The 14,432-nt window shown below is 44.8% G+C and overlaps 1 protein-coding gene across 1 annotated transcript in view; it reads right to left on the reverse strand.

Moving 5' to 3' along the window:
* The window catches only part of LOC116359265 (eukaryotic translation initiation factor 3 subunit H), a 100,668-nt gene that overhangs the window by 5,101 nt on the left and 81,135 nt on the right, over positions 1–14,432 (reverse strand). The window contains exon 6 of the mRNA XM_031811861.1: positions 100–220. Within this exon, the coding sequence (XP_031667721.1) occupies positions 100–220 (121 nt within the window). The remainder of the gene's footprint in view (positions 1–99; positions 221–14,432) is intronic.

Raw genomic sequence — 14,432 nt, forward strand, 5'->3', positions numbered from 1 at the left:
GTGTGTGCGTCTGTGTGTGTGTGTGTGCGTCTGTGTGTGTGTGCGTATGTGTGTGTGTGTGTGCGTCTGTGTGTGCGTCTGTGTGTGTGTGTGTGTTACCTGGTGTTTCTGCTGCTGTTGCTTGCTGAGGTTACGGCTGTAGGTGTTATACTTGACAATGTCCTGACTCATATCATCCACTCTGTCCATCAGGAGCTGCAGAGACTTCTCCAGGTGGTTACTGAGGGGAGATGAACTACACATTAGATGACATTCTCCAGGTGGTTACTGAGGGGAGATGAACTACACACTAGATGACTTTCTCCAGGTGGTTACTGAGGGGAGATGAACTACACATTAGATGACATTCTCCAGGTGGTTACTGAGGGGAGATGAACTACACATTAGATGACATTCTCCAGGTGGTTACTGAGGGGAGATGAACTACACATTAGATGACATTCTCCAGGTGGTTACTGAGGGGAGATGAACTACACATTAGATGACATTCTCCAGGTGGTTACTGAGGGGAGATGAACTACACATTAGATGACATTCTCCAGGTGGTTACTGAGAGGAGATGAACTACACATTAGATTACATTCTCCAGGTGGTTACTGAGGGGAGATGAACTACACACTACAGATGCTAGGAACAGACAGTGGCGTCTGTAGTCCGAGGGGGGACAGATTCACTCAGCCGTCCATAGCTCTGGTGTTTCCTCTCTCTCTCTCGGTCTCACACAGCCAAGGCCGCGGGACCAGACGGATTACCAGGACGGGTACTCGAGGCACAAACGCTGACCCGCCGGGAAGTGTCTTCTCTGACATGTTCGACCTCTCCCTGACCCCAGTCTGTAAATCCTGAAGCTCGGCGCCAGTTAGAGGAAATAACTTATCCCGGCCACGAAAGCTGCCAGAGCGGGGCGGGGACATTGCTTACATACACTATGACAGGCTCATTGTCCACCCCCCCCCCTCCCCCCTCCCAAAAGTCTGGAAGGGATGAGAGAGCCTATGGGTTCGTAGCTTCAACCCCGCAGCACAACACACCAACTGACTGCTGAATGTATATTTCTATTCATCTCACTTTCTTTGTTCTTTTCCATATTAATGTCTGTCAACGAGAAGCTGCCCATATTAATGTCTGTCAACGAGAAGCTGACCATATTAATGTCTGTCTACGAGAAGCTGCCCATACTAATGTCTGTCAACGAGAAGCTGCCCATATTAATGTCTGTCAACGAGAAGCTGCCCATATTAATGTCTGTCAACGAGAAGCTGCCCATATTAATGTCTGTCAACGAGAAGCTGCCCATATTAATGTCTGTCAACGAGAAGCTGCCCATATTAAATGTCTGTCAACGAGAAGCTGCCCATATTAATGTCTGTCAACGAGAAGCTGGCCAGGAAAGGACTGAAAACGGCCCATATTAATGTCTGTCAACGAGAAGCTGCCCATATTAATGTCTGTCTACGAGAAGCTGCCCAGGAAAGGGCTGAAAACGGCCCATATTAATGTCTGTCAACGAGAAGCTGCCCATATTAATGTCTACGAGAAGCTGCCCATACTAATGTCTGTCAACAAGAAGCTGCCCATATTAATGTCTGTCAACGAGAAGCTGCCCATATTAATGTCTGTCAACGAGAAGCTGCCCATATTAATGTCTGTCAACGAGAAGCTGCCCATATTAATGTCTGTCTACGAGAAGCTGCCCAGGAAAGGACTGAAAACGGCCCATATTAATGTCTGTCAACGAGAAGCTGCCCATATTAATGTCGGTCTACGAGAAGCTGCCCATATTAATGTCGGTCTAAGAGAAGCTGCCCATATTAATGTCTGTCTACGAGAAGCTGCCCAGGAAAGGGCTGAAAACGGCCCATATTAATGTCTGTCAACGAGAAGCTGCCCATATTAATGTCTGTCAACGAGAAGCTGCCCAGGAAAGGGCTGAAAACGGCCCATATGTCTGTCAACGAGAAGCTGCCCAGGAAAGGGCTGAAAACGGCCCATATTAATGTCTGTCTGTGAGAAGCTGCCCAGGAAAGGGCTGAAAGCGGCCCATATTAATGTCTGTCAACGAGAAGCTGCCCAGGAAAGGGCTGAAAACGGCCCATATTAATGTCTGTCTACGAGAAGCTGCCCATATTAATGTCTGTCAACGAGAAGCTGCCCATATTAATGTCTGTCTACGAGAAGCTGCCCAGGAAAGGGCTGAAAACGGCCCATATTAATGTCTGTCAACGAGAAGCTGCCCAGGAAAGGGCTGAAAACGGCCCATATTAATGTCTGTCAACGAGAAGCTGCCCAGGAAAGGGCTGAAAAAGGCCCATATTAATGTCTGTCAACGAGAAGCTGCCCATATTAATGTCTGTCAACGAGAAGCTGCCCATATTAATGTCTGTCTATGAGAAGCTGCCCAGGAAAGGGCTGAAAACGGCCCATATTAATGTCTGTCTATGAGAAGCTGCCCAGGAAAGGGCTGAAAACGGCCCATATTAATGTCTGTCTATGAGAAGCTGCCCAGGAAAGGGCTGAAAACGGCCCATATTAATGTCTGTCTATGAGAAGCTGCCCAGGAAAGGGCTGAAAACGGCCCATATTAATGTCTGTCTATGAGAAGCTGCCCAGGAAAGGGCTGAAAACGGCCCATATTAATATATATATATATGTAGCCTTAGAAATAAGGGTCAGGAAATGAATAACTTGCTAACGCCCGATAACATTGATATAATTAGCCTTTTCTGAGAATCACTTTGATGATACAGCAGCAGCCATACAAGGATACAACATCTATAGAAGAGACAGGAATGCTTATGGGGGAGGTGTTGTTGTATATATTCAGAGCCGTATTCCCTGTGATGCTTAGAGAAGATATCATGTAACATCTATAGAAGAGACAGGAATGCTTATGGGGGAGGTGTTGTTGTATATATTCAGAGCCATATTCCCTGTGATGTTTAGAGAAGATATCATGCAACATCTATAGAAGAGACAGGAATGCTTATGGGGGAGGTGTTGCTGTGTATATTCAGAGCCATATCCCTGGAATGCTTAGAGAAGATATCATGTAACATTTATAGAAAAGACAGGAATGCTTATGGGGGAGGTGTTGTTGTATATATTCAGAGCCGTATTCCCTGTGATGCTTAGAGAAGATATCATGTAACATCTATAGAAGAGACAGGAATGCTTATGGGGGAGGTGTTGTTGTATATATTCAGAGCCATATTCCCTGTGATGCTTAGAGAAGATATCATGTAACATCTATAGAAGAGACAGGAATGCTTATGGGGGAGGTATTGTTGTATATATTCAGAGCCATATTCCCTGTGATGTTTAGAGAAGATATCATGTAACATCTATAGAAGAGACAGGAATGCTTATGGGGGAGGTGTTGTTGTATATATTCAGAGCCATATTCCCTGTGATGCTTAGAGAAGATATCATGTAACATCTATAGAAGAGACAGGAATGCTTATGGGGGAGGTGTTGTTGTATATATTCAGAGCCATATTCCCTGTGATGTTTAGAGAAGATATCATGTAACATCTATAGAAGAGACAGGAATGCTTATGGGGGAGGTGTTGTTGTATATATTCAGAGCCATATTCCCTGTGATGTTTAGAGAAGATATCATGTAACATCTATAGAAGAGACAGGAATGCTTATGGGGGAGGTGTTGTTGTATATATTCAGAGCCATATTCCCTGTGATGTTTAGAGAAGATATCATGTAACATCTATAGAAGAGACAGGAATGCTTATGGGGGAGGTGTTGTTGTATATATTCAGAGCCATATTCCCTGTGATGTTTAGAGAAGATATCATGTAACATCTATAGAAGAGACAGGAATGCTTATGGGGGAGGTGTTGTTGTATATATTCAGAGCCATATTCCCTGTGATGCTTAGAGAAGATATCATGTAACATCTATAGAAGAGACAGGAATGCTTATGGGGGAGGTGTTGTTGTATATATTCAGAGCCATATTCCCTGTAATGCTTAGAGAAGATCTTATGTCAGGTGTTATTGATGTGTTGTGGTTGCAGGTTCACTTGGCCCTTCATCTAAAGCCTTTTATGGGTGGGCTGTTGCTGTAGGCCACCAAGTGCTAACAGTCAGTATCTAAATAATGTGTAAAATGCTTGCTAGGGTATGTGATGTAAACAGAGAGGTCTACTTTCTCAGGGGACCTGAATATGGACTGGTTTTCATCAAGCTGTCCTCTCAAGAGGAAGCTTCTCACTGTAACCAGTGTCTGTAATCTGGTTCAGGTTATTAATCAACCCACTCAACAGGAAGCTTCTCACTGTAACCAGTGTCTGTAATCTGGTTCAGGTTATTAATCAACCCACTCAACAGGAAGCTTCTCACTGTAACCAGTGTCTGTAATCTGGTTCAGGTTATTAATCAACCCACTCAACAGGAAGCTTCTCACTGTAACCAGTGTCTGTAATCTGGTTCAGGTTATTAATCAACCCACTCAACAGGAAGCTTCTCACTGTAACCAGTGTCTGTAATCTGGTTCAGGTTATTAATCAACCCACTCAACAGGAAGCTTCTCACTGTAACCAGTGTCTGTAATCTGGTTCAGGTTATTAATCAACCCACTCAAGAGGAAGCTTCTCACTGTAACCAGTGTCTGTAATCTGGTTCAGGTTATTAATCAACCCACTCAACAGGAAGCTTCTCACTGTAACCAGTGTCTGTAATCTGGTTCAGGTTATTAATGAACCCACTCAACAGGAAGCTTCTCACTGTAACCAGTGTCTAATCTGGTTCAGGTTATTAATCAACCCACTCAACAGGAAGCTTCACTGTAACCAGTGTCTGTAATCTGGTTCAGGTTATTAATCACCCCACTCAACAGGAAGCTTCTCACTGTAACCAGTGTCTGTAATCTGGTTCAGGTTATTAATCAACCCACTCAACAGGAAGCTTCTCACTGTAACCAGTGTCTGTAATCTGGTTCAGGTTATTAATCAACCCACTCAACAGGAAGCTTCTCACTGTAACCAGTGTCTGTAATCTGGTTCAGGTTATTAATCAACCCACTCAACAGGAAGCTTCTCACTGTAACCAGTGTCTGTAATCTGGTTCAGGATGTATCCACTAATAATAATAACAATAATAAACACTACAGGAACAAGATCATCCACGTGTATCGATCAAATTTCTACTGATACTGTAGAACGTTGTTTATCCGTACCCATTGGATGCAGTGACCACAGTGGAGTGGCTATATACAGGAAGGACAAAGCTCCAACAGCTGGGCCTTAAATAGTATATAAGAGATCATACAAAACATTTAACTGTGACTCTTATGTGGATGATGTTAAACATATTTGTTGATGTGATTAATAAGGAACATCCAGACGCTACTTTTATTGTATATATTAAAATAGCTTTTTCCAATTATTGATAAACAAGTACCTGTTAAGAAACTGACTGTTAGAACTGTTAAGGCTCCGTGGATCGATGAGGAAACTGACTGTTAAGGCTCCGTGGATCGATGAAGAAACTGACTGTTAAGGCTCCGTGGATCGATGAGGAAACTGACTGTTAAGGCTCCGTGGATCGATGAGGAAACTGACTGTTAAGGCTCCGTGGATCGATGAGGAAACTGACTGTTAAGGCTCCGTGGATCGATGAAGAAACTGACTGTTAAGGCTCCGTGGATCGATGAGGAAACTGACTGTTAAGGCTCCGTGGATCGATGAGGAAACTGACTGTTAAGGCTCCGTGGATCGATGAAGAAACTGACTGTTAAGGCTCCGTGGATCGATGAGGAAACTGACTGTTAAGGCTCCGTGGATCGATGAGGAAACTGACTGTTAAGGCTCCGTGGATCGATGAGGAAACTGACTGTTAAGGCTCCGTGGATCGATGAAGAAACTGACTGTTAAGGCTCCGTGGATCGATGAGGAAACTGACTGTTAAGGCTCCGTGGATCGATGAGGAAACTGACTGTTAAGGCTCCGTGGATCGATGAGGAAACTGACTGTTAAGGCTCCGTGGATCGATGAGGAAACTGACTGTTAAGGCTCCGTGGATCGATGAAGAAACTGACTGTTAAGGCTCCGTGGATCGATGAGGAAACTGACTGTTAAGGCTCCGTGGATCGATGAGGAAACTGACTGTTAAGGCTCCGTGGATCGATGAGGAAACTGACTGTTAAGGCTCCGTGGATCGATGAAGAAACTGACTGTTAAGGCTCCGTGGATCGATGAGGAAACTGACTGTTAAGGCTCCGTGGATCGATGAGGAAACTGACTGTTAAGGCTCCGTGGATCGATGAGGAAACTGACTGTTAAGGCTCCGTGGATCGATGAGGAAACTGACTGTTAAGGCTCCGTGGATCGATGAAGAAACTGACTGTTAAGGCTCCGTGGATCGATGAGGAAACTGACTGTTAAGGCTCCGTGGATCGATGAGGAAACTGACTGTTAAGGCTCCGTGGATCGATGAGGAAACTGACTGTTAAGGCTCCGTGGATCGATGAGGAAACTGACTGTTAAGGCTCCGTGGATCGATGAAGAAACTGACTGTTAAGGCTCCGTGGATCAATGAGGAAACTGACTGTCAGAACTGTTAAGGCTCTGTGGATTGATGAGGAAATGAAGAAACTATTGGTTGAAAGAGACGGGACAAAAGGAAGTGGCTAATCAGTCTGTCTGTACATCTGACTGGCCGACTTCCTGCCGAAGTGAGAAATGATACGACTCATCAACAAGAGAAGAAGAAACTGTATGATGAAGCCAAGATCAACAATATAAAACGTACTTTAAATGGAATTATGGGTAGAAAAGACCGATTCTACGCCGTCTTTCAGCGAATCAGATGGCTTTATTCATCACAAAACCATTTGATGTTGCCAATTAGGTTTATGTTTATTTCATTGCCAAAGTGGGAAAGTTTAGGAGGGGGAAAAGTGCCAGTGAGCAATTGTGCTCATGCATAAAACAACTAATGAAAAGGAAACGCATTGCAATTTTATAAAGTTAGCGAGGGAGATGTGGAACAATCAATCAATAATGAACAACCCTCCTGGCATTGACAACTTAGAAGGAAAGCTCAGTGAAGATGGTAACTGAATCTATAGCCACTCCTAATCGGTCATTATCTTAAATCTGAATCTAGAGGGGGAGTCTGTCTTCCGTCTAGGCCTGATGACAAAGTCATTCCGCTACCCAAGAGCGGTAAAGGGGGCCTTTAAAAATGGCTCTAACGGCAACACCTTTCAGCTTGTTGCCAGCTCTTAAAATGTGTTTCGACCAAATACAATGCTATTGCTCTGTGAACAAATGAACAACAGTCTTTCAGCCTGCTTATAAAAGAAGGGGACTCAACATGTACTGCACTAAACAAGTGACTGATGATTGGTTGAAAGAATAAGAAGATTGCTTGATGACAGCTTTGCACACTCTTGGCGTTCTCTCAACCAGCTTCATGAGTTAGTCACCTGGAATGCATTTCAATTAACAGGCGTGCATTGTTAAAAGTTAAATTTGTGCCATTTCTTTCCTTCTTAAAGTGTTTGAGCCAATCAGTTGTGTTTATGACAAGGTAGGAGGGGTATACAGAAGATAGCTCTATTTGGTAACAGACCAAGTCCATATTATGGCAAGAAAAGCTTAAATAAGCAAAGAGAAACAGTCCATCATTACTTTAAAAGACATGAAGGTCAGTCAATACGGAGAATTTCAAGAAAGTTTCTTCCAAGTGCAGTCGCATAAACCACCAAGCGCTATGAAGAAACTGGCTCTCATGAGGACCACCACAGAGACAGGAAGAACCAGAGTTACCTCTGCTGCAGAGGATAAATTCATTAGAGTTTACTGCACTTCAGAATGCAGCCCAAATAAATGCTTCACAGAGTTCCAGTAACAGACACATCTCAACATCAACTGTTCAGAGACTCGTTAAATTGGTCTTTCATGGTCGAATTGCTGCAAAGAAACCACTACTAAAGGACACCAATAATAAGAAGAGACTTGGGCCAACAAACACGAGCAATGGACATTAGACCGGTGGAAATCTGTCCTTTGGTCTGATGAGTCCAAATTTAAGATTTTTGGTTCCAACCGCTGTGTCTTTGAGAGACGAAGAGGAGGTGAACGGAGGATCTCCACATGTGTGGTACAAACACACACACACACCCGTTCATAAGTTTGGGGTCACTTAGACGTGTCCTTGTTTTTGAAAGGAAAGCTAATATTTTGTCCATTAAAATAACATCAAATTGATCAGAAATACAGTGTAGACATTGCTAATGTTGTAAATGACTATTCTAGCTGGAAACGGCAGATTTTCTTATGGAATCATCCCTCCTGTGTTCCAATGACACATTGTGTTAGCTAATCCAAGCTTATCATTTTAAAAGGCTAATTGGTCAGAAATAGAAAACCCTTTTTCGGATGTGCTAACATAATTGCAAACTGTTCTGATTAAAGAAGCAATAAAACTGGCCTTCTTTAGACTAGTTGAGTATCTGGAGCGTCAGCATTTGTGGGTTTGATTACAGGCTCGAAATGGCTAGAATCAAAGACCTTTCTTCTGAAACTCGTCAGTCTTATTTTTCGGAGAAATTCCATGCAAGAAATTGCTAAGAAACTGAAGATCTCGTACAACGCTGTGCACTACTTCCTTCACAGAACAGCGCAAACTGGCTCTAACCAGAATAGAAAGAGGAGTGGGAGGCCCCGGTGCACAACTGAGCAAGAGGACAAGTACATTAGAGTGTCTAGTTTGTGAAACAGACTCCTCTCACAAGTCCTCAACTGGCAGCTTCATGAAATAGTACCCGCAAAACAACAGTGAAAAGGCGACCCCGGGATGCTGGCCTGCTAGGCAAGAAGGTCAGCACCCCTGAGTCGCCTCTTCACTGTTGACGTTGAGACTGGTGTTTTGCGGGTACTATTTAATGAAGCTGCCAGTTGAGGACTTGTGAGAGGAGTCTGTTTCACAAACTAGACACTCTAATGTACTTGTCCTCTTGCTCAGTTGTGCACCGAGTCAGTCCACCTTGTGAATGAATGGAAGAATCTCTCTACAGATTTCTCTCTACACTGATCTCCTTCACCTCAGAACAGAGTGTTTTGGATTTAAAAAAATATTATATTCACATCTCTCTTATAACCTGCACTCAATTAACCTACCCTCTCACGCCCCTGCTCCATGTTCACAACCCTTTCAGAGAGGGCCTGCTGAAACCCTTTCAGAGAGGGCCTGCTGAAACCCTTTCAGAGAGGGCCTGCTGAAACCCTTTCAGAGAGGGCCTGCTGAAACCCTTTCAGAGAGGGCCTGCTGAAACCCTTTCAGAGAGGGCCTGCTGAAACCCTTTCAGAGAGGGCTGGGGAACAGGAGAGGGCCTGCTGGAACCCTTTCAGAGAGGGCCTGCTGAAACCCTTTCAGAGAGGGCCTGCTGAAACCCTTTCAGAGAGGGCCTGCTGAAACCCTTTCAGAGAGGGCTGGGGAACAGGAGAGGGCCTGCTGAAACCCTTTCAGAGAGGGCCTGGTAGAAACCCTTTCAGAGAGGGCCTGGTAGAAACCCTTTCAGAGAGGGCCTGGTAGAAACCCTTTCAGAGAGGGCTGGGGAACAGGAGAGGGCCTGCTGAAACCCTTTCAGAGAGGGCCTGGTAGAAACCCTTTCAGAGAGGGCTGGGGAACAGGAGAGGGCCTGCTGAAACCCTTTCAGAGAGGGCCTGGTAGAAACCCTTTCAGAGAGGGCCTGGTAGAAACCCTTTCAGAGAGGGCCTGGTAGAAACCCTTTCAGAGAGGGCTGGGGAACAGGAGAGGGCCTGCTGAAACCCTTTCAGAGAGGGCCTGGTAGAAACCCTTTCAGAGAGGGCCTGCTGAAACCCTTTCAGAGAGGGCTGGGGAACAGGAGAGGGCCTGCTGAAACCCTTTCAGAGAGGGCTGGGGAACAGGAGAGGGCCTGGTAGAAACCCTTTCAGAGAGGGCTGGGGCACAGGAGAGGGCCTGGTAGAAACCCTTTCAGAGAGGGCCTGCTGAAACCCTTTCAGAGAGGGCTGGGGCACAGGAGAGGGCCTGCTGAAACCCTTTCAGAAAGGGCTGGGGCACAGGAGAGGGTCTGCTGAAACCCTTTCAGAGAGGGCCTGCTGAAACCCTTTCAGAGAGGGCCTGCTGAAACCCTTTCAGAGAGGGCTGGGGCACAGGAGAGGGCCTGCTGAAACCCTTTCAGAGAGGGCTGGGGCACAGGAGAGGGCCTGCTGAAACCCTTTCAGAGAGGGCTGGGGCACAGGAGAGGGCCTGCTGAAACCCTTTCAGAGAGGGCTGGGGCACAGGAGAGGGCCTGCTGAAACCCTTTCAGAGAGGGCTGGGGCACAGGAGAGGGCCTGGTAGAAACCCTTTCAGAGAGGGCCTGGTAGAAACCCTTTCAGAGAGGGCTGGGGAACAGGAGAGGGCCTGGTAGAAACCCCTTCTGAGAGGGCTGGGGAACAGGAGAGGGCCTGGTAGAAACCCTTTCAGAGAGGGCTGGGGCACAGGAGAGGGCCTGCTGAAACCCTTTCAGAGAGGGCTGGGGCACAGGAGAGGGCCTGCTGAAACCCCTTCTGAGAGGGCTGGGGAACAGGAGAGGGCCTGGTAGAAACCCTTTCAGAGAGGGCTGGGGCACAGGAGAGGGCCTGGTAGAAACCCTTTCAGAGAGGGCCTGGGGAACAGAAGAGGGCCTGGTAGAAACCCTTTCAGAGAGGGCTGGGGCACAGGAGAGGGCTTGGTAGAAACCCCTTCAGAGAGGGCCTGGTAGAAACCCTTTCAGAGAGGGCTGGGGAACAGGAGAGGGACTGGTATAAACCCTTTCAGAGAGGGCCTGGTAGAAACCCTTTCAGAGAGGTCTGGGGAACAGGAGAAGGCCTGGTAAAAACCCCTTCAGAGAGGGCTGGGGCACAGGAGAGGGCCTGGTAGAAACCCTTTCAGATGGGGCTGGGGAACAGGAGAGGGCCTGGTAGAAACCCTTTCAGAGAGGGCTGGGGCACAGGAGAGGGCCTGGTAGAAACCCTTTCAGAGAGGGCCTGGGGAACAGAAGAGGGCCTGGTAGAAACCCTTTCAGAGAGGGCTGGGGCACAGGAGAGGGCCTGGTTGAAACCCCTTCAGAGAGGGCCTGGTAGAAACCCTTTCAGAGAGGGCTGGGGAACAGGAGAGGGCCTGGTAGAAACCCTTTCAGAGAGGGCCTGGTAGAAACCCTTTCAGAGAGGTCTGGGGAACAGGAGAAGGCCTGGTAAAAAACCCTTCAGAGAGGGCTGGGACACAGGAGAGGGCCTGGTAGAAACCCTTTCAGATGGGGCTGGGGAACAGGAGAGGGCCTGGTAGAAACCCTTTCAGAGAGGGCCTGGTAGAAACCCTTTCAGAGAGGGCTGGGGAACAGGAGAGGGCCTGGTAGAAACCCTTTCAGATGGGGCTGGGGAACAGGAGAGGACCTGGTAGAAACCCTTTCAGAGAGGGCCTGGTAGAAACCCTTTCAGAGAGGGCCTGCTGAAACCCCTTTCAGAGAGGGCCTGCTGAAACCCCTTTCAGAGAGGGCCTGCTGAAACCCCTTTCAGAGAGGGCCTGGTAGAAACCCTTTCAGAGAGGGCCTGCTGAAACCCTTTCAGAGAGGGCCTGGAGAAAAACATTATGTTTTAGTGCTTCTGAATGGAAGGGACCAACACTATGGACTAATACCACGATACTATGGACTAATACCACAACACTATGGACTAATACCACAACACTGTGGACTAATACCACAACACTGTGGACTAATACCACAACACTGTGGACTAATACCACAACACTGGACTAATACCACAACACTGTGGACTAATACCACAACACTGTGGACTAATACCACAACACTGTGGACTAATACCACAACACTATGGACTAACACCACAACACTATAGAGTAATACCACAACACTATAGACTAATACAACAACACTATGGACTAATACAACAACACTATAGACTAATACCACAACACTATGGACTAATACCGCAACACTATGGACTAATACAACACTATGGACTAACACCACAACACTATAGACTAATACCACAACACTATAGACTAATACCACAACACTATAGACTAATACCACAACACTATGGACTAATACCACAACACTATAGACTAATACCACAACACTATAGACTAATACCACAACACTATAGACTAATACCACAACACTATAGACTAATACCACAACACTATAGACTAATACCACAACACTATAGACTAATACCACAACACTATAGACTAATACCACAACACTATAGACTAATTAAACACTATGGACTAATACCACAACACTATGGACTAATTAAACACTATGGACTAATACCACAACACTATGGACTAATTAAACACTATGGACTAACACCACAACACTATGGACTAATACCACAACACTATGGACTAATTAAACACTATGGACTAACACCACAACACTATGGACTAACACCACAACACTATGGACTAATACCACAACACTATGGACTAATACCACAACACTATGGACTAATACCACAACACTGTGGACTAATACCACAACACTGTGGACTAATACCACAACCCTGTGGACTAATACCACAACACTGTGGACTAATTAAACACTATGGACTAACACCACAACACTATGGACTAACACCACAACACTATGGACTAACACCACAACATTATGGACTAACACCACAACATTATGGACTAACACCACAACATTATGGACTAACACCACAACACTATGGACTAATACCACAACACTGTGGACTAATACCATAACACTATGGACTAACACCACAACACTATGGACTAATACCACAACACTATAGACTAATACCACAACACTATAGACTAATACCACAACACTATGGACTAACACCACAACACTATAGACTAATACCACAACACTATAGACTAATACCACAACACTATAGACTAATACCACAACACTATGGACTAATACCACAACACTATAGACTAATACCACAACACTATAGACTAATACCACAACACTATAGACTAATACCACAACACTATAGACTAATACCACAACACTATAGACTAATACCACAACACTATAGACTAATACCACAACACTATAGACTAATACCACAACACTATAGACTAATACCACAACACTATAGACTAATTAAACACTATGGACTAATACCACAACACTATGGACTAATTAAACACTATGGACTAATACCACAACACTATGGACTAATTAAACACTATGGACTAACACCACAACACTATGGACTAATACCACAACACTATGGACTAATTAAACACTATGGACTAACACCACAACACTATGGACTAACACCACAACACTATGGACTAATACCACAACACTATGGACTAATACCACAACACTGTGGACTAATACCACAACACTGTGGACTAATACCACAACCCTGTGGACTAATACCACAACACTGTGGACTAATACCACAACACTGTGGACTAATTAAACACTATGGACTAACACCACAACACTATGGACTAACACCACAACACTATGGACTAACACCACAACATTATGGACTAACACCACAACATTATGGACTAACACCACAACATTATGGACTAACACCACAACACTATGGACTAATACCACAACACTGTGGACTAATACCATAACACTATGGACTAACACCACAACACTATGGACTAATACCACAACACTATAGACTAATACAACAACACTATGGACTAATACAACAACACTATGGACTAATACCGCAACACTATGGACTAATACCGCAACACTATGGACTAATACAACACTATGGACTAAAACCACAACACTATAGACTAATACCACAACACTATGGACTAATACCACAACACTATGGACTAATACCACAACACTATAGACTAATACCACAATACTATAGACTAATACCACAACACTATAGACTAATAACACAACACTATAGACTAATACCGCAACACTATAGACTAATACCGCAACACTATGGACTAATACCGCAACACTATGGACTAATACAACACTATGGACTAAAACCACACTATGGACTAACACCACAACACTATAGACTAACACCACAACACTATAGACTAATACCACAACACTATGGACTAATACAACACTATAGACTAATACCACAACACTATGTACTAACACGACAACACTATAGACTAACACGACAACACTATAGACTAATACCACAACACTATAGACTAATACCACAACACTATAGACTAATACCACAACACTATAGACTAATACCACAACACTATAGACTAATACCACAACACTATAGACTAATACCACAACACTATGGACTAATACCACAACACTATAGACTAATACCACAACACTATAGACTAATACCACAACACTATAGACTAATACCACAACACTATAGACTAATACCACAACACTATAGACTAATACCACAACACTATAGACTAATACCA

Source organism: Oncorhynchus kisutch, unplaced genomic scaffold (assembly GCF_002021735.2).
Source record: "Oncorhynchus kisutch isolate 150728-3 unplaced genomic scaffold, Okis_V2 Okis02a-Okis13b_hom, whole genome shotgun sequence".
Lineage (NCBI taxonomy): Eukaryota > Metazoa > Chordata > Actinopteri > Salmoniformes > Salmonidae > Oncorhynchus > Oncorhynchus kisutch.